The following is a 27,412-nucleotide window of genomic DNA, read 5'->3' as shown; positions in this document are numbered from 1 at the left end:
GTAAATCTCTGAGTTTAGCTTCGATAAACCAGTTTTCCCAGCAGCTATTGCTGTTATTACAGCAGTTAAGTTTGCTTTCATCTGTGTAGGGAAGAAGCTTAATTACCTTTCAGTCTAATTCTCCCTTTTCTCTGGCCTAACTTTAACTTTTCAGGTAAAATTCGTAAGCTAAGGTTAAGGTATATGCTTGATTTCAACGCCTGCAGAAGACTTTGTTGTGATGTTGTAAGCTTTAGCTGTATGTAAAGCTAAGACCATTGTTCTTCTGACTGACCTTTTCAGTTAAAAGGACTTTGAGTTACACCAGAGATCTAAAGATCAATTTTCATCTATGAACTGCAGTGACAGCTCTTCTCTGGAGCGAAATGGGTCAGAAAGCTCAAGACTAATTTGAAAATGGATGGCTATCAACTCAACTCAGACAGAGGAGGCTGGCACATCAATTTCTGACTATCTTTAAGGAAGAAGTCTCATTACAGCACTGGCAAATATTGAGATTCCTTGAAATTGCCATTGCAGCATAGTGCTGACATGACGCTCTGAAATCCATTCGGTATGGTTTTGTGTAGTATTTCTGTGTAAGAACCGACCAAATGTAGAGATGTTTCTAAATCAGATGTGCTGTTAGCTCTTCCTTAGTAATATATCCTTCAGCGTGGAGTTTTCTTTAAGGTAGGTAAGCTCAAGAGTGGGCTGTTTTAGGCAGCACTTGGGAGATAAGAGAAGCTTGGCTACTGCACTGTATATGAGAAGCAGGTAAATAGCCCAAGCAAAACCATGGCTTGGTTGCATGTTCATTGTATTCACTGCATAAACATGTTTGTTTGCTCTCTTCTAATTTTAATTTCAGGTCAAACCCTGGCCTTGTGAAGGATATCCCTTCATCCTCCTCTGCAAAGAGGAAAATAGAGAATCATAGGTCTAGTCAGAATTCCTGTTTTGAGAACTAGAAGCTGATATTTGTGTGTGAATTTGCCCCCAGTTCCATCAGCTGTGAAACATTTTGATCAGGTTCGATCAGGAATGACTGCTAGAAGCAGTCCTTGCTCTTAATCTTGATAGGGTAATTTTCCATGTCTGTAGAGACTAAGGGTAAGACTTTCTGTGGCAGCATTTGCATTCTGATCAGGCGTACGCTGTTGAAGACAGTGTTATGACAGTCTCCTCTTGTAGCACTGTTTCACATCATGGTGTGGTCTTAGAGCCCACGATAAGAATAAACCAGAATATGTATGAGAGCATTCTGCCTAGACTAGAGCTACTTGGAAGTCAAACCGAGCATTTTGTTTCCGTGAGGACTTTAAATCTGTCTACGGGGTGGTCACCTTCATGAGTTGGGCTGTGTGTTTTCTACCCTACAAGAGCTAGTTGTGATCAGTCTCCAAATGCTACTGGTTGACTCAAAACCCTTTTGAGCAGCAAGAGTGATAGAGCTGACTCACATAAGTACATGTTGTTGTAATACAAATAACCCTGAGTCAATCCAGAATTATTTCAATAAAAACAAGAGTATCAACTACAATTCTGCTGTAAGCAAAAGAAAAATAAATCAATAAACCCCTTGAAATTGAATTATAAAGTTAAAATGCTAGGCACCTTTCTTTAGAGGTGGCTGACTGGTTTATCATATTGCAGGAATCTCAGTCATAAAGATTTCTGAAAACATTAATTTAGGTCTCTTGAAAACAAGGGGATATTAAAAGTCTCTTGAGATAAAAGCTATGAGATAAATGTAGGAAATCAAGCATATTATTTATGCCAGAAAGATAAAAGTACAGAACATCTGCAGAAAGCCTCATTTGGATTTTGCTATTACTGTCAGTTCTCCATAGAAAGCACCAGCTATTACTGTTAACTAAGTAGGTAATTTTTTTCCCCTCCCTTCTGCAGAGGACTGAGCAAATAATGAAGACAGTGTTTTAACTAACAAAACCTATACAAAAAAGTTTATGCAAAGTGTTTTTAAAACTAATGCTGCTTTGTTGCAATCAACTGATTTTTCTGGTGATTTTCTCTTGAGACTTTTAGTTTTTGCTTGTTTCAATCTGAACTGAGACAATGGTTTTAGAAGTCTCTCTGTCTGGGGTTCCTACATTCTGTTTAAACAACCAGAAACTTTTGGAAAATGATTATGTTGGAAGTTTCTGATCATGTTGGAAGGTGATGTAGGTTGGACTCATGGATGAAACTGCCGGTGGATAGGAGGCATAGGGGGTCTTTTTTAAAAAATTCTCTTGCGGGGGAGGAGGGAGGAAGGAAAAATCTTTGGATGATTTTACTGAGGAAATTAATCAGAAAATAGAAACCAGAATGCTTGACCAGATGTTTTTGGTATCATAGCATTTCCACAGACACTCGGGACTAAATATGATCTGAACTGGTGAGGGGTGCTCAGTGATGCAGGAAGTTCTCTATCATATGATTAGCCATTTTATTCCTCATTGTATTAGCCTGTTGTCTTGGCTAATCTCTTCTCCCTGGTATCCAGTGAAAGGACATGTGGGAATGGTTCAAAACTGCACCAGGGGAGGTTTAGAGTGGACTTTAGGAAGCATTTCTTTACCGAGAGCGTGGTCAAACACTGGAACAGGCTCCCTAGAGAGGTGGTCCCTGCCCCAAGCCTGTCAGTGTTTAAGAGGCATTTGGACAATGCCCCTAATAACATGCTTTAACTTTTGGTCAGCCCTGAAGTGGTCAGGCAGTTGGACTAGATGGTCCTTGTAGGTCCCTTCCGACCGCAAATATTCTATTCTGTTCTCCGTCTTCTCTGCTCTGGCTGTGTTCCTTCATTACTTCCGTGAAATCAGTAAGTTTGTATGGGTGAACACAGCAAGATCCTGTCTAGAAAAATGGAACTACTAGTTGCTGTAAATAACAAAAAAGTCTAAAGGCAAGGGTTAAAATATATTTATGTTATCAAGCAGTAGAATAGTATATCACTGTCTAGTATTGTTTAGTATGGCAAGGAGGCTAGATTCTGAATGAAAAAGAGAGTATCACTGTATTCAGAGAATGCCTCTTGCAGTAAGGTAGGTAATGGGTAGGAGTTAAATACGAGGAGCAGGCGTATAATTTGGATGTACCTACTCATGGGTCTGGCCTTGATTCTGTTACCAAAAAAATGTTATATAGCATACCTTGGAAATGCCTATTTATCTCCAGCAATTATAGTCTCGATAACTGGTTCGCGTAGCAGTGTCTGCATTTGTTTGGATGTGTCCCATTCCTCCTAGCTAAACTCTGCTTACTTGGGCAGAAAGCGTTCTCAAGATTACTCCTAAATTAGTTTTCTGTCCAATTCACTCCTTGGTTTTGGGGGAAGGAGAGAGAAATCTCTTGGTTTTTTTCCTTCTCTAAACCAGTAATAAAGTCTCTGACAGCCAGACTAGGAGTCGTCTTGGTGTGAGTTGTCATCTTCGACAGGTAAGGACTACTACAACAGTTCTTAAAAGAAATAGCACCTTTGCTGTTGACTGGCTGATGGGTTAATATTTTATTTTCTCTTTATCTCCACAATTAACTGTTCCACTCAGTGCTGTTTGTCACTGTATGGTGCGTTACCGTTGTATTACACCCGAGGAGTTGCCTTCTCTGATGATATCAAAGCTGATTATGCAGTTCATGCTTGCACCAGATTTGCTTGATGAAGCACTAATTAAATGAATGTAATATTTGTGGTGTGTCTTGCTGTGTCACTAAAGAGAAGAAAGGAGACTGGAAAATATTATCTCTTTAGAGTGAAAGGACAGCTAGCTCTTCCTCCCCTTTTTCACTAAATAATTGAAATTAGTTGTAAAAAGGAAAAGATTTTTACATTTTAAAAGCCATCCATTTGTTTGAAAAATTAAAATGATTTATGTGCTACACAGTGAAGAAATTATTGAATTTCAATAGAATTGTTTGCTATCCTATGATAATTTATATAAAATATTACTGCAGTACATGTAATTATAGTTGGGTATCTAAATTTGAACTGTTAATTATCTTTAGCTAGCAATTTCATGGAGGATAATCATATTTCCTTCAGTTGAAAGTGAACATTTTAAGTAACAGATGAGCTACAAGCCACAGGTTTTTGGCAGTAATTGCTGCTACTCCCCTATTTTCAAGATAAATCTCTTAATTAACAGCTGTATGGCAGTGTCTCTCTGAAATATTTCATGCTCTTAAAGAAGAATCCAGAGAAATAAGGAATGGATTTCTTAGATATGCAAGGAAAAAAAAAAAATCTCCTGTGGGGTTTATTGGCTTCTTAATTCAAACTGTAAGTATACTCAGGAATGGTTGTGTTTAATGCTTTTACCTCTTCTCTGACATATTTACCTCTCAGTACTCAATAACAAAGGCTGTTTGAATTCATGAGGGACTTGTGAGATGAACTCTTTAAAGTTTAGTTTTCCAGCTGTAATAATAAATCAAATCCTGCTAGTCTGTTTGAGGTTCAGATTATGTATATGTCTCAAGCGTACCTCCAAAAGACTTCCTATTTTTCCTGAATTTAAAAAAAATGCGGGTTTTTAATACATGATATCGTATCAGTGTAAAACAGTGGTTCCACATTGGTATTTATCCTACCTAGCAAACATGTTCTATGCATTGTCTTTTATACTGTAGCATTTAACACAATAACTTTTTTTTTATGGTAGTATATGGTAATATATTTTTCTCCTTTTCTACGCATGATTAAAGAGATTAATCCTAGTTCTACTGTGTACTTCAGAATGGACAACTACTTTATTTTTGCTATCTTCAGAGGATCTAGACTGAATTGGAAATGAAGATACCCACTTTCCAGTCCCTGTTTCTCTGAAGAAAGTTATTTACAAGTTTCTCTGAGAGAGTTATTTACAAGTTTGGAGCCCAGCATTGAATTCAGTGATAGTGTAATGTAGCTGAACCAGACACCTCTTGGTGTCCTGGTTCACTTTGCTGCTTAAAGTGTGGTTGAAGAAGGCTTCAGATCGCTTGCCTTCCCCCCCCCCCCCCTTCTTCTTTACATAAACCCCCCAATGTTATATAAGTTCCTCTTGCAAATGGTGGATAGATCAGGCTTCATCGCTTTCCATTTTGCAGTGTAGCAAGAATAAATAATTTTCCTGTTCCTGCTGGGTCTCATAGCATGAAAAGAGAAGCAGAGATCTTCTATATAGAAGATCCAGCTTACTGCTGGAGCTGTGCATAGTCTTGGGGTTTCCTTAGTTTCTTTTTGAATTATTTAGGGGCCTTATTTGCAGGCAGTACTAACACTGGTATAATCCAGCAAACTCTTTGACACTGCCTACTATGCTGCATCTTGTGTTAGACAGAAGCATTCCGATCCTCCACTGTAAAAAGTTTCTGTCCATCAAGGTACTCTTTGAAATGTCTTTTAACTGTATTTTACATGCTAATATGTATGCTTGTACCAATTCGCTTCAAACTAATTTTAAATTAAATGCACATCCCCAAAAGATTGATACAAATACTTGGCATGGTGAATGGGAGGACAAGTGGTTGAGCAGGATGTGATCTGTTATCAAGGATACTACCGATGGCATATGTATGGCAAAGCAGGAAGCAAGAAGTTACCCTGATCCACGCTGTGGGACTTGGTATCTTCCAATGATCAACTGGAAAGAAAAAATTGCTCTTGACAGGGATTATTTGTAGTAGATACTTCATAAATTCCCCAGTGACAATAATTTGTGTTAGAGTTGGAGAGCTGATGATCTAAAGCTTGTGGCTAGATACTGTATTTATGCTAAGGTCTAGCAGAAAGTGAAACTTATTCTCTGGTTATTAATAATTGACAGGGTAGTAGCTGTTTAATTAGTACTGACCTGTTTGAATTAACCTGGCAACTCTTATCTTAGTTTTAACAATTTTTCTCAAGAAACTAGAGGTATAGTATCAGGACTTTATTTCATAGAGGGATGCGCATCTGATCTAAGAAAAAAAATTCAGTCAACGCTTGGTATTCCTGGTGCCTGTAAGGAGAAGAGTTCATTAGCCAGGGACCACACTAGAGTAGCACCATCATGGGTGTGTTCAAGGACCAGTTGCATCCTGATGTCATTCTGTCCTAGGTTTAAATCTGAAACAAGTTCATTAGTTGGACCTAATTTCACAAAGTGTAATCGAGAAGCATGGAGATCTTGGCAGTGAGTAAAGAGTAAAAAACACAGCTTGCAGAGAAAGATATCTTTCTAGTCTGATGCAGTTGTATGCTTAGGGCTGAGTTTACAAGACAGTCTCTTGTAGCTTATATTAATGCTAAGGCTGCTTTGATTAGCGCGTGAGTGCTGACCCCTTCTCTTCAAAGTAATTCCAGACTCTGAGCACTTTTGGGCTTGTCTTTACTGTATTCTCAGAGAAAGGGCATTTGTTCAAGGTTTCTGTCAACAGAAATGGCAAAGCAGGCTACGGAACAGTCACTTTTAGGACTTTCTGTAAATGGCATCATTAACTGAACAATCAGAACTTAGTTCTCACTTTTTGGTAGCAGTGAGATGCACCCTGAGACCACTTTAGATATTTCAGGTGTAATGAGGTATCTTGAAAGGTGCATCAAAATAAAATATGTCAGAAAAAACAAAAAAGGTTCATGAGAATTCCCTGTGACAGTCCTGCAAAAACAACCTGATGACTAATATTCTAGTTGCTTGCTTTTCAGATAGTATAGGTCTATTTTTGTTCTAACATGTCTCTGTCTCCGATATCTCCTTTTTATTTCCCAAGTCCCTGCATACATTTGTATTTTGTGATGTGCTTTTCATGTTGCTTCTGAACTGTCTTTCTTTGTGAAAAGAAATTAATAAAGCTAAGCCAAAGGGAAGGTGATTGACTGTCCCACTTGGAAAAAAATTAAAATATTTTGCCCGTGATAATAAGCTCAAAACATTCTCTGGGAATTGTACTTCTATAAAATCCTCTTTGCATTGAATTTCAGCATTAAAATTTATGCAGCCATTTGGTATCATACTTCTTCCTTCAGGAAAGATAAATATTTCAGTCTTTGAACAGTGTGAAACTGAAAACATTCACCAGTAGCCCTAGCTAAAATTGCAGTAGGCTGCTGTGCAATTTCAGTGATGAATAGTATGTGTTTGCATTTGGAAAATATACAGTAATCACTGCAAGTATAAAGCATTACAGACAAAGAGATGGATCATTTTCTCTGATTGTTACATAGGCCATTTGAATGGTTGTTTTGCAGTTTCATAATTTATTGCCACTTAAATAAGTTAGGATTTTTTCCTCAGCTCAAAAACTGCTTAGCGTAAAGAAGACATGTATTGCGTGCTTAGCAAAGCATTCATTAAAACTTGAGAAGCTGAAGATCCTCATGGGGTAGTTTAATTTCCAGAAAATACCCACAAAAGCAATTACATTTTTAATGAATAATTTATTTGGGGTGCTTTAGATCAGATTCTTGTTCACAGTTTCTCACTTTATGCATTTCAACTTGGTAATTGGTTTGGTCCATACAGATAGGTTTTTAAACTCACCTAGATCCGCTGTCTGGAGAGGATCAGATGTCAGGATGGGGTTTGCTGTGTCTCTAGGTGCCATCGTTGTCTTTATTTCTTCCGTGAACTTTTTTTTTTTTTTTAAAGAAGGTGATAGGCACAAACTGAAAGATTGAGTCTAATGTAGTTTTGTTTATTCCAATAATGATAATGCCCAAGAGGAAGCTGGTTTTTGACACGCTTCAAGTACCGTTACGGTATAGTTTTAAAATGTGCCTTCCAATAGCAGTTCCAGATGCCCCACCTACACAAAACAAGGTGAAAGGCACTCTCTTAAGCTGGTAATTCCTAAACCATTAGGATGTAAAGGTCAAAACACCACTTTCTTGTCTTCACACAGAAGTCTACAGCTATCTAGTTAGTTCTAAAAACCTATTCAGTTGGGGTTTTTTGACTCTTCCATTTTCTACCCTCTACTCGGTGCTCATTCATCAGATCTGCAGGGCTTGGACCTGGTACCTTCACAGAATGCCATCATCCCCTTCAATGGTTTTCCATGGTGACAAGGTTCTGCGCCCTTTGATCCAACTGCAGGATGAGAGCTTAGTACATGAACTCCTTGGGCAGAAGGCATGCCAGGTTTTCGGTTTTTTCTATGAAGTATTTTGTTCATGTCATTGCTGTAACAGTAAATAAACATACTCAGATACTTCCTTTTCCTTATACCTCAACAGGTGCTTGTAACAGAGTGTTTGCATCAATTCTGCATCTACTTGATTATTGTGAAGCAGGAGCAGTGCTACTTGTAGGAAAGCTATTGGAGAGCCTTACTGATTTTTTGCCTGCATAGCAGTGTTTATATTTTTCTTCCTATTGTAAGTGTTTTACTGAATCAAGTCCTCAGATGAAGATGGCTCATGATGATGGTGGTTTACAATTTGATCATGGTTTTGTCAGTAAGAACTTCACCAAGTGGTTGGTGTTACAAGTCCTCTTGCATCTGAGATAATTCTCCTCCTCTATCTTCAGCTTATTTCTCTGAAAATTATACTTTTTCCGAACTCACATTCTGGTGCTAACTGTATCATACTTAATGGTGTGATACATAGGAGGGCAGACGAAAATATCAGCTGGTCCCTTCTGACTGCCGACTCTGTGAACTTTTGAACAGTCCTTATTCAGCAAGCAAAATAAGCAGCGTTATCTGCAGAGAAAAACCCCAGTACGCTTTGTGAACTGGGCCAGCTTAAAGTGGTGACTTCAAGTTGATGGATCCCACGTGTAACTGGTATTCAAAAGTCTTTCTGAGAATGGGAATAGGGAATTCATTCTGATGAGCAGAGAGAGACAACGTGCTTGCTCTCTATTGCCCTGCTGGCTTGGGTCGTGTGACAGAACTTGCAGTACAGTCTCTGAATGCTTCATAGCCATGTTGCAAACAAAATCAGTTAGACACCTTTGACTGGCAGGTCTACATAACCAGTAGGTCTACATTATGAAAAAGCAAACCAGCTAGAACAGGTATAAAAAGGAATGGAAATTGATTTAATTTTTCACAAACTAATGTTTATTCATGAGTGAGGGGCTGTCTAGGTACCATGAATATTATCCGGAAAGTGCATATGCATTATTAAAGATTCTTTGTAGATAATAGTTTGAAATAAAACCATATAAATACAGCAAAAACAATACGTGTGAATTCCAGTGACTCCTTTAAAGAAACCCCAAACATGCATAACATGAACTGTGAATCTCAACTCCCTTCAGAATCTGTTCAGAAAGGTACAAAGATTTGCAAATCCGGATTTTTACTGGTGTGTGAATAGCCCCCTTGGCCCTAAACCAATTATCTGATGCTATCAGCAGACCCAGGAAATGGAAGTAAACCATAAGGAAACAAATCAAATATTGCTTAATGTGTTTTTCTCTCATTTCAAGTCTTTTATCCCCTTTAAGTTAGCTCACAGCACCTATTCCTGTAAGAGGTACATTTTCCCTTTTCATTCCAAAATTCGCTTCATCTCTGTTAATTTCTTAAGAAACCATAGCTGCCTTATTTAAAGAGAGCAGTTCAATAACAAATTTCAGAAGGCAGAGGGAGAACAGTGAGGCAGCACAAGCCTCTAGCTAGGGCACGGAGCCTGGCTCTCCAGGAGCCAGGTATCATCCTTGACTGAGCAAATCCCTGCTGCTCTCTGCACTTCACCTTGCCTCCTTTGCCTTTGTATCTTTAGTGGCTAAGCTTTGTGGGACAGTGTCCTCTCTGTGTGTTTGCATAGCGCTGGGAATAACGGTAACCTTGTCTCAGCTGACACCTCTCAGGGCTGGTGGAGTGCAAATATTCCATTTTCTGTCTTTCAATATGTTCACAAAATCTCCAGTGTTTTATCAAGCCCTGCCAGAACACGTGGCTTGTCTCGGGAGAGGTTTTCCTGTGTTCAGCAACTTGTAACGTCAGGACTTTGATTTGAGTTAGCTACACCAATTGTTTAAAATATCTCATTTCTTTATACTGTGTGTTTGATTAATTTCTTTCTTCTCTTCCAACACTTACAATCAATTAAATATTTCTGTCTGGCATTTGCATCAACATCTGTCTTGAGTTAACATTGTTTTAAACTAACAGACTGATTTTCTTATTTTCATTTTCGCCAATGTCTCCAAAGAGGGCTGGTTGGTATTTTATGTTGCTCTTGCCTTCTTTATATAAACAGACTATTAATTTCTTATAATCTGGGAAGAAACCAACTTAGCAGGAGTATTTGTGTAGATGAGGAACATTGCTTTGCTGATTCTTTGGAATGTCTTCTTATGCAGAATGATAACTTTTATTACAACGGTAGGCCGTATGTAATATAGTAGGGCATGTGATATGTGTGCGTGTGTGTGTTTGCATTTTCTCTGTGATACAGTGAGGTATTGACTCTAGCTGGTGCAGAAAAAAAATTGCTCAAATACGTTCTACTGATTGACCAATTCTGCTGTGTGACTATCACCTGTAGTCCCAGGTTTTTTGAAGAGTGAATTATTTTTCTTAATGTCATTGACTGACAATATCTTCAAAATATAGCCATCAAGCAAAGAAGTTGCCTACCTGGAGTGCACAGCAGTCGAGTTTTCTTGGAATATATAGTTACCTTTATAATGGATACTCCCACATCCCAGAGCGCTTAGCTGTTAATTCCACGTTCTTTGCTGCTGACTCTGCAGACACTGGGACTATTGGGTCAGGCAGCTCTTTCTGGCTGTGCATGCTCCAGGGTAAGGGAAGTCAATCTTACAATATTGCCATGTAAAGCTGCTCTGGAGAATATTAGTTTCATAGCCACAAGCTAGAGTATCATTATATTACTTTTCCACCTTACATTAGGCCTAGGTTCTCCTGGAGGAGTGTTTGTGAGTCTGTTTTCTTCCTGACCTTCAGTTTAGAGGAACACATCAACCATCTAAGGCAAATTCTACTTTAGAGGAACACATCAACCATCTAAGGCAAATTCTACTTTGTGTCCAGTGGAAGTACAGATTCTGCTGAACTTCTGTATTCATTCACGAGCACCTCCTTCTGGAAATGTGGCAGATCCTGAAAAAAACAAATTCTGGGGAAATAATTTCTTAAAAACAGCACAAGGTTTGCTCTAAAGCCCATTTCGCTAAATCTGCTGCTGCTGTCCACCACACTGACAATTGCTAGTAAAATTGCCTGGCAAGTGCTAGTAATCGTGAATACAAGTCTGTGTGAACCCAGCACCTACACTATAGTCTGGGCAATATTTCTTTAGGCCCTCTAAATTGCTAGGCATCGTAGATTGCCTGAAAATGAACCCACAGAGCACTTGAAGCTTCTGCCTGGGAATACTGTCCTCAGATTTCAGTTCATCCTCTTCTAAAGATCTAAAAAATAATAACCTGGGATGGAAAATGGAAATATGAAAATAAAACTAATTTTTGAGAGGAAGTATTTGAAAGTATTCATTCCAGGATTGCACTTGATAATTGAATGTCCAAGGCGGATTTAGTTTTGCTCATTCCAGTTACTCAGCTGGAAGATGGAATGATGCAGACGAGTCCTGTCCTTGCAGTCTCAGGTAAGTTTATACATGTTTCTAGTTCCAAAGGTCTGCAGAATGGACAACCCTATGTCTGCTCGTACAGATGCGAAGGTGTGTTGTTAGCCATCAAAAAAAAAACCCTATAAAGAGCTGCAGATCTTTGATACAAAAGACTGCCACAAAAATTACCTAGTGCAACAGGAAGAGCACAGAAGAGAGCAGTGTACTCTTTTGTCATATTCCAGTGGCTAATCTAGCAAACATGAGAGGCACAAGAGAAAGTCTACGCTGGAAAGAAGATGAAATGTTTATTTTAGTTTTAAGTGTGTCAGTCTACACTGGGTACTAAGAGTTGGGGAGGATGTTTGAAAAGGGAGGGGGGGTATTCCAGTTTTCTGAGATACATTGTCAGGATCATAGATTGATTTTTTCCCATAGTGACTGTAACCTGGTGCTCTGACTGTGCATCTCACAGCCTGTTTCTGTGTAAGACATGCTCCTCTTAGGAAAATACATTCATTTCAAGAATACCATGACATAGAAATGTCAGAAGAAATGATTTCTCCTTGTCTGATAGACAGTCTGAAAGGCAAAGCAAGTTTATATGACTCTCAAAGGTCTGTACACAAGAAGATAACCCAGTTTGTAAGAAATCTTTTATTTACTCAGGATTGTTTGTTATATTTTAAAGTTTGCTTCCCACTGTCTTCTGACAAGTACGGAATCGGCGCTGGTTGAAAAAGCTTCTAGGAAACAATTATTTGATATACTGGTTTGATGACTAATCAGCATTCTGTCTTGCTCCGCCACATCCAGTCTAAAGAAGTGATTTATTTGTGTGTTTGAAGATGAAATGCAAATCTTCAGTAATTGCATTCAAACAGCTGTGTAGTATAAACTTATGAAACCACTCCATTGTACCGTCAGCTAAAATTGACCATCCCATAGATTTATCAGCAGAGCACAAAGTAATTACTTTGTCACATTTAGCGTTTGGGAACATGAGGAGGAGGGCATTTGAAAAGCCCTAGCAGGAGATTAGAAAAAAGATGCATGTCTGACCCAGCATTGATGGTGATTTTACCATTAAATTCACTGATAGCAGAATTAGAACAGAATTTTGTATTATGAATGTGACCTATTTCCTCTTATGGAGGTGCTTAGATATCACAAAGATAAAAAGTATAAAGGTAGTCAGAAAAAGGATTTCAAATGTTTGGATAAATATTTATAGTTTTGCTATCTGTGCTTTACATGCTTATATTCTATTTTGATCTCTGCAGTCAGGAGCAAAATTGAGTATGACATTTGTGGAGAAAATAGAAGATGTGTTTCAATGTTTTTATAAAAAAATTTTAAAATGCATATTTAAAAAAAAAATATCCATCCAGCATCTCTCTGGAAGGTGAACAGCTGCAAGAGGAAAGAAGTTCAGTACAGAAATCTTGTGCCTGAGTTCTGTCATCACTGCCAGTTGAGCACGTTCTATAGAAACAGGTTAATGGAACCTAAAAATCTCATTTAAATGTAATTCAACTGCAGTGCAAACTGACTGAATCCTTTTCTGCTTTGAACCTTAACTTTTTAGCACAGGTCTAAAATCAGGAAAGACATGCTGAAGGTTGAGCATGAAAGAGCTTCTGTGACTCAAGTTAAAAATTTGCCTAAATGTTTAATTTAATGTGCAAATAAAATCAGGGGTTCTTTCCACAGCCGATGTCTCCCCCAGAGGGAGAAGGTAAATTGCTAAAGGAAAAAAAGTTCAATTGCTATTGGGTAGATGAATGTCTAGAGGTACCACAGTATTTGCAGACATCAGATTTGTGAAAGCTGAGTATCTATGAGAAGGAAGTGGATTTGTTTCGCAGTATTTACTTGCCTGATTGCTTGCATTGCTACATAGATAACACCACTGCTGTGGAGAACATACGTACGTCATGCATCTTGTGGGAGACTACCTTCTTCCATTCAGCCCCAAAGTACTGTGCTTTTTAAAGTTTGTAAGATCATGATTGCTTTATTAAAAAAAAAAAAGAAGAAAACAAAAAAGCTCTCTGCCTAGGCAATTTGCTGCATCCCTTTAAAATACTGAGTTATAACAGCATCATTTGTAGTAGGACCTTGTAGGAGGACCTTGCTGTCAGATCTTAAAGGATTGTAAGGGATAGTGTCGTACAGTGTTAATGACAAAATACTGTAATTCTGTGTTTTTCTTTATCAGTTGCATTTTCAGGCCTTGGCTTTACCACCTTCTACCTAGCTGGAAAGTTACACTGCTTCACGGAAAATGGCCGGGGGAAGAGCTGGCGGCTTTGTGCAGCAATTCTCCCACTCTACTGTGCCATGATGATTGCGCTGTCACGTATGTGCGATTACAAGCATCACTGGCAAGGTGAGCCACGGAGATACCTTTTTTCTACTTTTTTTTTATTAGTCTTGTATTTGATTTTTTTGTTTGGTTGGTTGGTTAAATCACATGAGTTACAACACAATAGTATGCTATAGATTTTCCTTGCTCCTGGACTAATGCTGAGGGTTTCAATGTCTGAAAATATTGCGGGGGACCTTTATCATTCTATGTGTTTATATACAAAATGTACATCATCATATTTGTATACAAATCTACATCAGTGGGGTTTTTTTGCATCATCATTTTTTACAAATGTCGGTCAGTGCCATAGCCATCTTGGATGGATCCAACTGTTGGATGGATCCAGCTGTAGGCTGGATCTGGCCCATCAGAGTAGCTCTGTCGTGTGGCCTAGTCCTTGCCTACTGCTTTTGCAGGTACCTGCTAGGTACCTGTTGGGTACGTGAGTGATTGCTAACATGTGGCTGCATGTGCGTTAGACTAGACTGAAGCATTTGTACGTAGCTGGCCATTGCAAAGATGCGCTCAGTCACTGGTCTGTGTTCTGGTCATTTGATGCACATGATGTAATACACTGTTTTTCATTCAAATCAAAGTATATTGGGCATGAGGTAGGTTCATGGCCCCTCCTTGAGAAGTATAGAAACATCGTGTACCAAGCTACATAGCAGAGGTTGTAGCAGGTTCTGAAAACCTTGCTGCGAAGTTTGATGTTTTCTGTTCTCTTAATTTTTTTGGCCAAGGTTGTAATTGCTCCCGTGGTGTCAATTCTATACTTTCCAAAGTCAGGTCCTACTTAAGGAAATGTTTCATCTTCTTGTTACATCCTAATAAAAATTATTTTCCATAGCTTTGGGCTGCAAATATTTCAAGGATGATATTTTGTTATACTGACTGGGTGCTAGCGTGATGGATTCAGTATGGTACCATACATGTGGTACCAATGCATATTCATTAGTTTGTAACTGCAAATAAATGCTGAATGTATTCAATATGGATGACTAGGTCATTGAAGCAGCGTGCGAGTGTCTTTCTTAATCGTAAAGTACATCCACAAAGCTCGAGAAACCTGCCACACAATCTTAAACCTTTCCCTTGTGAGGGAATGACAGTTATTGACAGAATGGGAGATGGCTCGTCAGACTCTAACAGCAGCATTTGATATGTTGGGCGAGTTGTATAAAATGCTCCTGGATGAACCTGCATCCTTAAAAGTCTACATATAATGAACAACAGGGGATATTCTTAAGTGAAGCATGGACAGTCTGAAGGATGCTTAGTCCTAATATCTTTTTCATTTACTTCGTATTGTTTCTAGTGGAAACTTTGGATCTTCATATTATGTGAGCTTTCTCGTGTAAATAAGGCATTGTTATAATACAATGTAACTAGAGTAGGTACCTTTCAGGAGGTTTCTTAGCGAGGTTGAATTAACTAGCACTGACCTTCATAGCTTCAGGGCTATGCCGCAGCATCCTCTCTTCCCTCACAGTAGGCACTTCTGGAGCGCAACACCAGTCAGACCAGCTGCATCTGTCACAGGAAGACTGTTGTCTCGGAGTCCTTTAAAATTCAGGTGTGAGACGTAACTGATACAGAAGGCTATGCTATTGATTAATTACACACTTTATGACTAAGTTACAATTCTGTGACTTCATTCTATTAAGTCAGAATTATACCACGGCTTAGCCTCCCACACTGAGTCTTTCAGACATGGACCTGGTAGAGAGTCTGGCAGGTTGTCCATATGGCTTCCCTCCAGCGTCCACAGGTCAGTTTACTACTGTCTGTCAGCATCTACACTTTCACTGTCAGAAAACCCTACCATCTATTATTTCTTTTACCATTTCTTGACCCTCTTTTTTGCTGCCTTTGTACCTACCTTTCTCCACTCATGTCTCCTCCTAAGTAAACCAGCCTGTAATTACTTTTTCCCTTTTTATCCCCATATTCCTATCAGAAATACCAAACTTAGTATTTCTAATACTGTTATGTAGGTCATCTTGGCTTGATATGGTATTGCTGGTATGGTACTGCTGGCCTTGCAAGTTATACTCCCCTCAAGGTCCTGAGCGCTCCTTTCAAGTATCTGCTTCATACTGGTTACATATTGTTTACCTGTTTTCTAAGACATATCATTCTGTTGCTTCCTCTACATAGTTTCGATTAAGTACAGCATATCTCTGTCCCACTCAGCGTTTCTTATCTCATACTGCAGTCAGCATACCAGAGCAAGACTCATCCATGCTTTTTCTTACTTTGTTTTTTGTGTTCGTGCAGCATCCTGTTCTCCCATAGCCGCTTAATCACCAACCATTAGCCTTGACATGTTCTTTAAGGAGTCCTGGTTTCCTGCAGGGGCCTTGTCTTGTTACAGGGCTCATTACTCTTCTCTGCTCTCCGGCGCTCGGAGCCGGAGAGAGCCTCCAGCACAGAGCTGCTGGACGTGAGGTGCGTGCCTCGCCAGGCTGGCAGGCGGGACAGACGGCAGAGTTACGAATCTCGTGCTCGGTGTGTGACACTTGGCTGGTCTGAACTCTGTTAAAGAGAGAGAGAGGAGTGTGAATGAATGTGAATGGGAGTGCACAGGTTTACTCTCAAGTTTAAACGAGTTTACACATGTTTAAAGTTTGTTCTCTCTCTTGCCAAGAGTAAGAATTATTTATGTACTGAAACGTGTGCTACGAGGCAGATTATTATGGTGTATTTTATATATGGTGGAAGAAAACTACACCCAAGGGGTTGCGGCTGTGTCCATTACAGCCGCTCACATTTTTGTCTTTGAAGTTTAAGGAGATGGAGCTGAAAACTCAGCTCTTCCCAAGCTAAGAACAGGGCTGGCAGACATTATGCTGCAGGTAATCTATGCTTTTACCTGAAAGCACTGCATTCTCAAGGGAGAGACTAGTTCATTCTGTCATATACAGCACAGAAGCTCAGGCCTTATATTTTATGCTCAGCAGAGTCAACTGATTGTGTTAAATAACTTATGGTGGCTTTATGATGGAGTCTTAACTATGCTGTGGGGAATGAACAAGGACCATCAATATAATGTCCAAGACTTAGCATACTGTAGGTGAAAGATGGAGTGGGGTATCCTTACCTTAAAAAGCCATTGAGTGGGCTCAGAAAGTTAATATTATGAGTACTTTATAAGCTCCCTTCAGTTTGGCTGGAAAACGTAGTATTCAAGATCTTAGTGTTGGTATTGGTGAATATTAGGATATTTCATTATGAATCATGAATCTATTGACTGTTTTTAAGTCCCTAGATCTCTGTATAGGCTTATAACTCTGAAAACGTTAATTCACTCGTGAAATAAATCGAAATTTTGTATGAAAAAAAGTAAAGATAAATACTGAGACTGAAAGAATATTCTTTTTCCTTTATGGGCAAAGGAAAAAAAAGAAAAAAAAAAAAAAAGGAAGCTGTGACTACCATGAGCTCAAACAAAACACAGAATTGTTGTCTTCAAAAACAGGAGTCGAAATAGCTGCCTGTGTGTTTGCTCAGTACCCCAGTCAAGGTCAGTAAGCTAGAAATCTTTGGCTTAAGTCACGTAGTGGATTTGTATTAATGTGGTGCCTGAACTGAGGCACAGGGTTGAATAATTTGCATGTAAGTGTTTTAAAATAAATTATCTAGGCAAGTTTTCAGCAAGTCTTGAAATACCAGGGAACTTATAGAGAACTGGCAGAAATCTGGTGTTTCTCCATAATTAAAAATAGTAATCATAGGCTTGACCTCATTGTTAAGCAAAATTAAAAAGCAGCTGGAACAGGATTCAGTCAACCACAGTTAAAGGAGGGTAGTCTGAGAATTACAACCAATACAGGTTTATAGAAAGTGAATCTTGTTACAATAACTAAATATTTTACAAGTTGATTTATACTGTAATAGTATATTATAGTGAAAATTCTTGCCCTTGGTACCTTTTGTACCATGACAGTTTGACAGGGACAGTCCGAAGGGTACAAAAATCAGTCAGCTGCCGGTACGGGTAGGCTGAGCTTCTGTCTGCTTGCAAATACTGGGTACACACAATCACCTTTTAAAATCTTACTTGAATCTCTGTTACATTCGTTTGTGATAGATTTGTTATGTCCTTTAGCGTAGAGGAAGAGAATATAGGATTAGAAGGGATCTGCTAGGTCATTCAGTCTAGTCCTCTTCCTCAACAGACAACTGTGACTTATAATCGCATTTCTTAAATTTATCCATTTCAATCTTAAATTTTTCAGGTTTTCTTGCCCTAGCTATTCCTGTTAAAAGGCTCTTCAGAATCTCACTCCTCCGATGATTACAAGCCATTTATTACCCACTGAAAATTGAACAACATGCCCTTTGTCCTAATATATACTAGACTGACAAACTAGGGCATTTAATCTGTATTTAACTATTTTAGACAAAAATAATTTGGCTTGAGTAACCCTTCTTTGTCATTAAACTCAATGATTTGCTGTTTTTATTACACCGTGGTTTCTTTGTAACTGGAGGTAAAATACAGAAACACAGGTATACACAGATGCTACGGTGCTTAGTAAGCCTTGATAAAATAAAACATGGTGTGAAGTCGTATTCTAGCCAGTGCCTTTTGCCTCACTTTGGTTATTGTTTGTGTTCACATCTGAGGCTTTCAAAGTCAGCGTGTATTTTCAGTGAAGTTTTGCTCTGGTTGCTTGAAAATGAAACACAAGATCAGGCGAGCATATTAGCAAGAAGCAAGGAGAACCTGACAACAGAACAAGTCCTCTTACCCTTCAGGTGCTGCGGAGTTCCCATGCAAAACTTAAAATTGCCTGCGTATGAGAGCTGCAAATATCTCATTCAATGGCCTTATTTTATCTTATTTTATTTTCTGGTAGGAGTATGGTATAGTAAATGGCATCAAAGAAAGATATTCAAAAGGTGTTAAATCAGTTAACAGGCACGCTTAGTCTTCGACCTTTCATGTGCTTTTAGGAAGAATTCACTCAGCTTGAAATTTTTCTCAACAGCTGTCTTTCTCAGGGGCTTTTCAGGAGCTGCAAGTAAAATGAATTGTTGTAGCTACAGTGGCCCACTTCCTGAAGGAAGATAATTTTCCATCCTACATCTTACCTGCTCCCTGTCTGCACTGAAGAACGCCTTCTGGAATACAAAACAGTCACAAGTAGATCTGCCATTTTAGCTGCCATCTTTCCTGGGGGTACTTAGGCAGAGACAAGGAGCAGACTGTAGGCAGTGCAATAGTTTGAGGTGTACCTGTCAGCAGGAGAGCTCTGGATGCTGTAAACAGCATAGTTCAACTGTATTGTTCATAAATGGAAAACCTGGTGGTGGTCATTGTAAATCATGGCAAACTGAAAGAAGACGTGGGTTAAGCCTACCCTTAAAGGCTGGTCAACAGTGAGCTGGAACATCATGAATATTTAATGCCCCATGGAAACCATTCTATTTCCCTTGTTCATCTCCTGAAACATAGCCGACCATCTGCATTTTGGGTATTCAAAATATTGGAGATGCCCACCCAAAAATACCGATTTTACGTGTTCTACATGATGGTGGTATTCACCTCCAAATTCTTTATGAAAATATGAGGTTCAGATTTTCTGGGTTAAACACTTCCAGGTCAACCAAAGGTCTTTTATTTACAGTTGTCACTACTGGCTGTCTTTTCCATGGTAACATACTTCTGGTTTTGTTGCTTTTCTTGTCTAGATGCTTTCGTTGGAGGGATCATTGGCCTCATTTTTGCTTATATTTGCTACAGACAACACTACCCTCCTTTGGGTAATACAGCTTGTCATAAATCTTATGTCAGCCTGCTAGATCAGAACTCTGTGAAGAAAGAAGAGAGACCTACAGCAGATAATGCTACCGGCCTGCCTCTAGAGGGAATAACTGAAGGTCCTGTATGACTTTAAGAAATGTGCAGAATGAACTTTTAGCCTTCTCACATTTCCTCCAAACTGGTCTCTTAACATGGTGTTTCTTACTGTACGTGTTTTTTCTTTTGTTTCTTTCCTTTTTATAAAGAAAAATGAAATATTTTATTTTTAATGCCATATCATCATACTTTTAAAGTTAAATTTTCCGTTCATATTGACTTACTGAATTATCTGTTTTCAGTCTACTGCAAACAGATAGACTACTTGAGGGAAGGGGAAAGAACATTAATAAAAACAATCCCATGTGGAGAATGGTTAAGAGAGTAATTTTAAGAAGATGTGGTTGAGGATATAGTAGATATGGAAACAGATTTTCTGAAGTACTGAGTGTCTCCTAGAAAGTTCCGGTCATCTTCAGCACTCATTGATTTTGATGGGTGATGAGTACACACAGCACTTTTCATCAGATGTTCAGCATCTGTTGTGGCCAGCCATTTCTTTATATAATTTGATAAGTTGGGCATCATCCTTATGTTTCTCTTGTTGCCTTCTAACATAAAAATCTCCACATGCTGATAGAACTTCGTATTAATTGTCAAGTTTTGACAAGGTCATTCTGAGCTACTAATGATCAAGCAACCGAAAGGTATGAATGATTAAGTGTTTGTAAGAGCCAAGCCTCCTGCATTAGTAGTTCCACAGGATGACGCTGACATTCAAGAAATTCCACACTGTTAAAATTATCAGCTTGCAATAACATATATGATCACGGGATGGATTAGAAACTTGGTATTACATCATTAGCAATTTTTTGAGAGCTGTTGCAGTAATTACCGTCAAAACAAAATGAAAGAAAAGAACACCCATGACATTCAACAAGCTGAAGTCTTTAAAACAAATTCTAAAAAATCCTAAAACTGTGAGGATGAAGAAACACAATGTTTTCTGTGAATCTTGGTGTGCCATGTTCATTCTTGTGTAGTGACTCACTGCAGCATCAGTGATCTACAGAAATGCAAAGATTTTCATTTGTGACTTTGGGTGCACAACCATGACTGCTCATGGTGGTCTCCAGCACTGTAACGTATCCAGAGGAACGCTGGAGACCGTTTTCCACTAGACCCATTCCACATTTTCAGCTCATCATGTTCCTGAGCATGGTGTTTGCAAAGGTTGGCTTGGTACCTGAATTGAAACTCACCTGAATCTAAACACTGTTGGTATGGAGAAGATTACTAAATGTATGACTTTAATTTATTATTGGTAGGATCCTGTTTGTTATGTATGCACTATGCAGTATACATCACATTCCTGTGAAATGATGTACCTTTGGATGGCAGAATGTCAGATTCCAGAATTTTATTTCATAGATATCCTGTGAAAATGCAGGCAAATGTTCCAGACCACATCTTGGCAGTTGAACATTCCTTAGCCAGAGCTGCTGGTTAAAGCGGTCAAGATAGCGTTGATCAACGACCATTATTACGGTGCTTTAGACTGGAGGAGACTGCTGCCATAATTATAATTTATGTGTTCCTGTTGGAATATGTATTGGCCTTGTAGGCATTTTGTGATTCAAACAGCTCAATGTCTTTATGTAAGGCTTGTCATTTACTTTTCTCAAAGGTAAGCTTTGTAGATTTTTTTGAGAAGAGCTACTTCCTGATTGGCAACACCTGAATTTTTATAGAAAGCAAGTAGATAAGAATCCCTTTAAAAAAAAAAAAGTAATAATTGTGTACAAGAGGATGCTACCATACTATATATAAACTTATATGATATTTAGTAATAACTATAAATGGGAAATGACATTAACAAACAGAATGTAATAGGCAAGAACCCAGGAGGGTTCCGTAGAAATTAGGCCTGATCTACTTGTAAAACTGGTACCAGTTTGGCTGCGTCAGTTAAAGGTGGGATTTTTTACTGACAGTTACATTATTCTGAGCTCTAGAATAGAGACAGTTACCCAAACATAACTGTGTTTTTGCTGGTGCATATATGCTAGTTCACAAAACTAGCATCAGCAAAGCACAATTATTCTGGCATTGCGTTTGCACTGGATTTGACAGAACACTTCTCTAGTGTAACCGAGCTCTTATTCTAGAAATCCACACAGTTTAGTGGAGGTTTAATCTTTCTATAAAGTTTTTAAACCATCCTACAGAATTCTGTAACAGGGATATCATTTTCTATTACTTCATATGGGAGGATTAATGAAAGCCCTAGAGTAAGGGTATCATGTCTTCACATTGTATAGGCTTAGCCGTTAGCTTTTTCTTTCAGCAGGAACCCTCGTCTTCCAGGTTATATGCAAATGTTAAAAAAAATCTCAAATCAAAATTAGAAGTTTAATACTGATGCGTAGAGCATTTTGCATGTTTTTATATAGATCTGGCTTATTCTCAAAAATGAGTGGGGCCTCCTAACCGTGCTGTACACATTCCCAGTATTTTAATGGCTTTTGATACAAACAAGCGATCTTCTTTGGGATTGGGAAAGCTTATACAGCCCTCAAATGAGTAGTGGCTGTTAAAAGATTGGAATATGAAGTGTAATGCAGCATAAATACTTACATTGCAAGAGTAATTGGTGAACTTTGCAAAGCAGCAAAGAATAACATATTTTAATGGGAATAATTAAATTGCAAGTCATAAAATAGACAATGTAAAAGCTTTGATTAAAATGTAATTAAAATTATGAAAGACTTAATGAAGTGAAACTTGTGGAGGGATCTGTAGGCGCTGTAATTACCAGTGCAAAGTCAGTGTAGGGAAGGCATTTTTGTGGATCAATGTATTTTAATCTCATACTTTCTCAATGTGAAGGAAATGTAATGTTGTAACGCACCAATAAAACAACACATGAATGTGGGTTTGTACATCTGTGTGTTATCATTTTTTTTGAGAAGAGTAAAAGTTACCAAGTTAGTTTCATTAATAAACCGCATGGAGTATTACAAAAAAACCAAGCCTAAATGTGACTGCATTACTGATAAACAAACAATAGTTCCAAAAGTCATTACTGATAGCACTAAAATGGAACAGCCTTCCTCCTTTACCCAAATTATGCCATCCAACTTTCATCCAAGGAAATGTACAGTGTAAGTCTGCAAGGCTGAAATTTTGAAATATTTAACCAGCTAAACTGCAACAGGTCCCTTTCATCTGTCAAGTTCCATATCTCAAATAATACTGGGAGTGCCACAATAACAAATGTGATTAGACTAGAAAAGAATAAAAAAATCTAATAGAACATAGCAGAAATATCCTGAAACCAAGAGAAGCATGAGATTGCGAACCAGTCAGCAAAACGTCCCCGTAGCGAATGCGTATCTCAGGCAATGTGTTAGGAACAGAGCTGGAGGATTTATGCTGATTCATTCTCAGATTTTGTTGTGTGCAATTTAGTCTGATTTGGCCCTCTATTCTTTGCCTGTGCATACAGCAAGTTCTTTCTATTTAATATGAAAAAAGAACCTCATTCTCCTTCTTTCTTTCCATAACTAAAATATACTGTACTATGGATTTAAAAAAAAAAAAACTTAAAAAAAAGCCTTATTTTAGTTTTATGCTACTAAAATTCCATTGACTTCAGTGGAACTGCTCTGGATCACTAAGCTCATCACAGAATCACAGAATCGTACAGGTTGGAAAAGACCTTTAAGATCATCGAGTCCAACCGTAAACCTAACACTGCCAAGACCACCACTACACCATGTCCCTAAGCACCTCATCCAAATGTCCTTTAAATACCTCCAGGGATGGGGACTCAACCCCTTCCCTGGGCAGCCTGTTCCAATGCTTGACAACCCTTTCAGTGAAGAAAAATTTCCTAATATCCAGTCTAAACCTCCCCTGGCACAACTTGAGGCCATTTCCTCTTGTCCTATCACTTGTTACCTGGGAGAAGAGACCGACCCCACCTCTCTACACCCTCCTTTCAGGCAGTTGTAGAGAGCGATGAGGTCTCCCCTCAGCCTCCTTTTCTCCAGGCTGAACAACCCCAGGTCCCTCAGCTGCTCCCCATCAGCCTTGTGCTCCAGACAATCCATCACATCCAGTAGGTGCAATAAAGCCTTCCCAGAGTTTTTGCTCACACTCTTACATTTCTAGGAGTATAATTAGCAAAATACTGCAACTAATTTGTCTGCAATTTTTTTTTCTTGTGATAACACGTCTCTCTCCTGCGTTAGAAAACTGTTGGGTTGCTCTGACCTAACGGAAGGGGCAAAGTCTTGAACACAGCAGCAACAGGATGATGGGAGTGAAAAGGTTAGACACATGTTTCTGTTGCTTTGATGTGTGTTCAGAATTGCCACAGGCAATAGGTAACAATGATTATAAAATTTCTGTATTACCTGCTCACTGCTTACTGCTTACAGTAGTGCTGTGACAAATACAGCACGGGTCCTGTATTGAAGAGTTATGCTATGCTTATATTAATTCACAGAAAGAAAACAGAAATTCTGCTCTTCATTACACCAGTGTAAACACTGCTGTATTGCATGGAGTTCCTTCACAGTAATACTCTTCTTATCAAAGCAAAATCTGAGATTTTGGTCTTCTGTCACTGTCATCTTGCTTCCAGAAAACTAACTCTCATCAAACTTAAACATGAAAAGGAGAGCCTATAGTTCCTTTCCAGACGTATGTGTTATATTGCAGTAGTCATCCTGTTGTGGGTGTGCTCTAGACACAGTAAAGTTTCAGGGCTTGTGTGCCTTAACATTTGTCTTGGGAAGGACGGTGTAGAGATTCACCGTTACCATTTCAATAGGGCAGGAGAGAATCAACCACGCTGAAATATCATTGCTTCACCTTCAGGGTCCATCTGTATAATGGAGACTAGAGAGGTTTGAAAGCTGCATGAATGTCTGTTCTTGATCCTGTGCACCCTCCTAACAGGTAATTTCTTTCTTGCAAGAGAAAATGCTAAACACTTGTTATTTTTCTCCAGAATTCTCATTGACCAAAGAGTCTAAGCATCCTCTCCAGTTGTTCCAGTGTTTTTCACTGACTTCCTTTCTCAGTTCTCTTAGAAAGGCAATTTTATATAGGCAGCTCCCTTTATTAAGAACACATTGAAAAATTCAGAACAGTATAAATGAAATTTAAAAATTAAGCATATAAATCAAAATTAACAAAATTTGCAAAATTCAGTTTTACGCAGAGAAAGCAAAAGTATCTCATGTTGCCCAAATGCTATTTGTAACTATGCATTCAGCAGGATAGGTAATCTTTAGGTAATGCTGTAAAGTAAAATTCAAAGCTGTGCTAATATGCTTTAAGTCCCAAAAGAACAGAATTATATAAATAAACAACAGGATACCTAGTGGATTAGACACAATGTAAAGATCAGTTAGAAATAGTTCCAAATTAGTTAATTGAATTGACTCTATTTTAAATACAGAATTAAAGCATCTACCAGGGTTTTATTCCCACAGTTTAAAGTGTATCTTAAAATTGCTAAGCAGGACCATATTGTTGAAGTTAGGATTAACACCCCAGGCATAACCTGTAGGCATTTTCCCTATTACTCTTTCCCATCTTTAGAAGGTATCTGATCTCATCCAGTATCTCCGAGTACGCTCCACACTGATCTGGTAAGCAGAATTTCTACATTGCTCTCCTAAGAGGCTAAAACTAAATTAGAACTTTCCAGTAGGATACACCCAGTTTCATGCAGTTTATTATATAGAGAACCCCTGTTCTACAGGGGTGCAAATTATTCCCTGCTCAGGAACTTGCTCTGAACAGAGAGAAAACATTATTATTTTGCCATTAAGGTAAAACTTGCTCGACATGTATAAAATGTATAAAATTAAAATGACAAGGCTGGGCGGATAATTCCTGATACACCGAATTGACCTGAGAGTTCTTTTATAGATGCCTGGCACTTTGCCTGAGATCTACAGGATCTTTGCTTAAACTTGCAGAGATAGCCAAGAAATCATCATTCAGACCATTCAGACCAGATTTGGATCATGCTTAAACCCAAATAACTATACTAAAGGCATCTGAGCTGCAAGAGATGTACGCTGAAGTTACAGAAGTAAAGATCTGCCCACTATTATTTTGCTGCCAGCTTCTGAGAAAACTTTCCAAAGGGAAAACCAAGAGGCATTTGGGGGTAGCCCGCATTATGCAATCTGTGTAGCAAGGTACGAATGGGGCATGAAATAGAAAATCCTCGCTCAGTGCTTTGACCTGATAAAAACAACACAGCGATACATTTGACCAGTTCATGAGTATTGCAGAATATCAAGCGTGAAACGCAATTCAACCAGCTCCGTAAACCTTAAACCTTTGGACTGAGTTTCTCTGTTAGTTCGCCAAAAAGGCCCTTAATTTCACTGGCAGCTTTACAGCTGTCATCTGTTATTCTGTTGACTTATTAGAATTTAGCACTTGATATGAAGACTCAGTTCACATGGTCTGAAACATGTTTATTTCCAGGAGTAGGTGGGGCTGGGCACAAAGAGGCTCTGGTTTTTATTCCAATGTTTATATACGGTTTGCTTTTATTTGGGCTGTTGTTCACAGGTATATCTGTGCTTTTTAATTACAACCCATGTCCTGTGAGCTCCTTCAGGTCCCTTCTTGTTCTTTTCATCTCCAGAGCAGCTACTCTAGTGATGAAGGCAATGGGAAGAGAAGTGTTCGCTGACATCTACAGCTACTTTCTCCTGGATGGTGTCTGCCTCCCTCCTCTCCCTCTTCCATCCTCTCTACGTTAGAGGACTTTAAAGTGGTCTTCGCTGTTGTTTTGCTGTCTTGTTCCTGTTTGAAAACAGCCTTTTTCTGAAGTCACAGCTTTAGTCAGCTTGATATACACAACAGACACCCCTCCTTTGGGGCACTGATTTAATTCATAGACGGGAATGGTTTGACCTAGCATTTGCAACTGTTATTTCCACACGCAGGGAAAGCAGCCAGCAGTTACTTCAGCATCAACTGTTTGGGTAAACTGTCACTCTTGGATGTAAATGAAATAAATAGGCTGACACTAAGGGATCTGCACATGTAGGTCAATGCCAGGGAGATAGCTCACAGGATCACAAACGCTTGCAACTTGAAAGAGTCTGCCCTGCACTTCCCTGCCCCTCCTGGGTTAAGCAATGCAATGCTGTTCTCCAGGCACCCAGCGTGCAGAATGGAAATATCTGCCCAAGCTGCATGAAACCCGTTCCAGACCTGCTCTGTGAGTAGAAAAACAAAGTCTCTCTCCCTCACCAGCCCCTGCTGCCGCTGCCCTAAGCAAGCCCATATGAGGAAACACTATGTTTAGATCTGCACATTGGAAAATCTCAGGAATGGAAAAATCTGGAAGGCTTGTACTTCGTATGAATAACAAATGGAGAAATTGAGACCTCTAAGTAGCAGTAGTCATACTGGGTCTAAATATAAATTAACAACGGGAAACCACTGAAATAAAATAGCTTGGAGTATTAAGAATTAAATACATATGTAAAATAACCTGTCCCAGCTTAATCCCTTACACAGACACTTATCCCAGAGTGGGAGCTTTTGTATTTGGGGTTAACAGGAGCATCAATATCTATAAGCTTCCAAGTCTAATTAATGCACTTATATATCATAAATAACATTTACCCACAACACAGAATACAACTCTTAAGGGACTAGATGTTATCACAGAATTGCCCAGCTGAAT

The 27,412-nt window shown here is 38.8% G+C and overlaps 1 protein-coding gene across 2 annotated transcripts in view; it reads left to right on the top strand.

The window, feature by feature from the left end:
* The window catches only part of PLPP4 (phospholipid phosphatase 4), a 62,439-nt gene extending 39,805 nt beyond the window's left edge, over positions 1 to 22,634 (top strand). The window contains exons 6-7 of one of the 2 annotated variants that reach the window (XM_075504432.1): positions 13,719 to 13,889; positions 19,621 to 22,634. In XM_075504432.1, the coding sequence (XP_075360547.1) occupies positions 13,719 to 13,889; positions 19,621 to 19,679 (230 nt within the window). In that variant the 3' untranslated portion in view covers positions 19,680 to 22,634. Of the gene's footprint in view, positions 1 to 13,718; positions 13,890 to 19,568 lie in introns of both variants that reach the window. The other variant, XM_075504431.1, reaches the window with a different exon arrangement.
* The last annotated feature ends 4,778 nt before the right edge of the window (positions 22,635 to 27,412 follow it).

This window comes from Mycteria americana, chromosome 6 (genome assembly GCF_035582795.1).
Source record: "Mycteria americana isolate JAX WOST 10 ecotype Jacksonville Zoo and Gardens chromosome 6, USCA_MyAme_1.0, whole genome shotgun sequence".
In the NCBI taxonomy this organism is placed as follows: domain Eukaryota; kingdom Metazoa; phylum Chordata; class Aves; order Ciconiiformes; family Ciconiidae; genus Mycteria; species Mycteria americana.
This window is presented reverse-complemented; position numbering and strand designations above follow the sequence as displayed.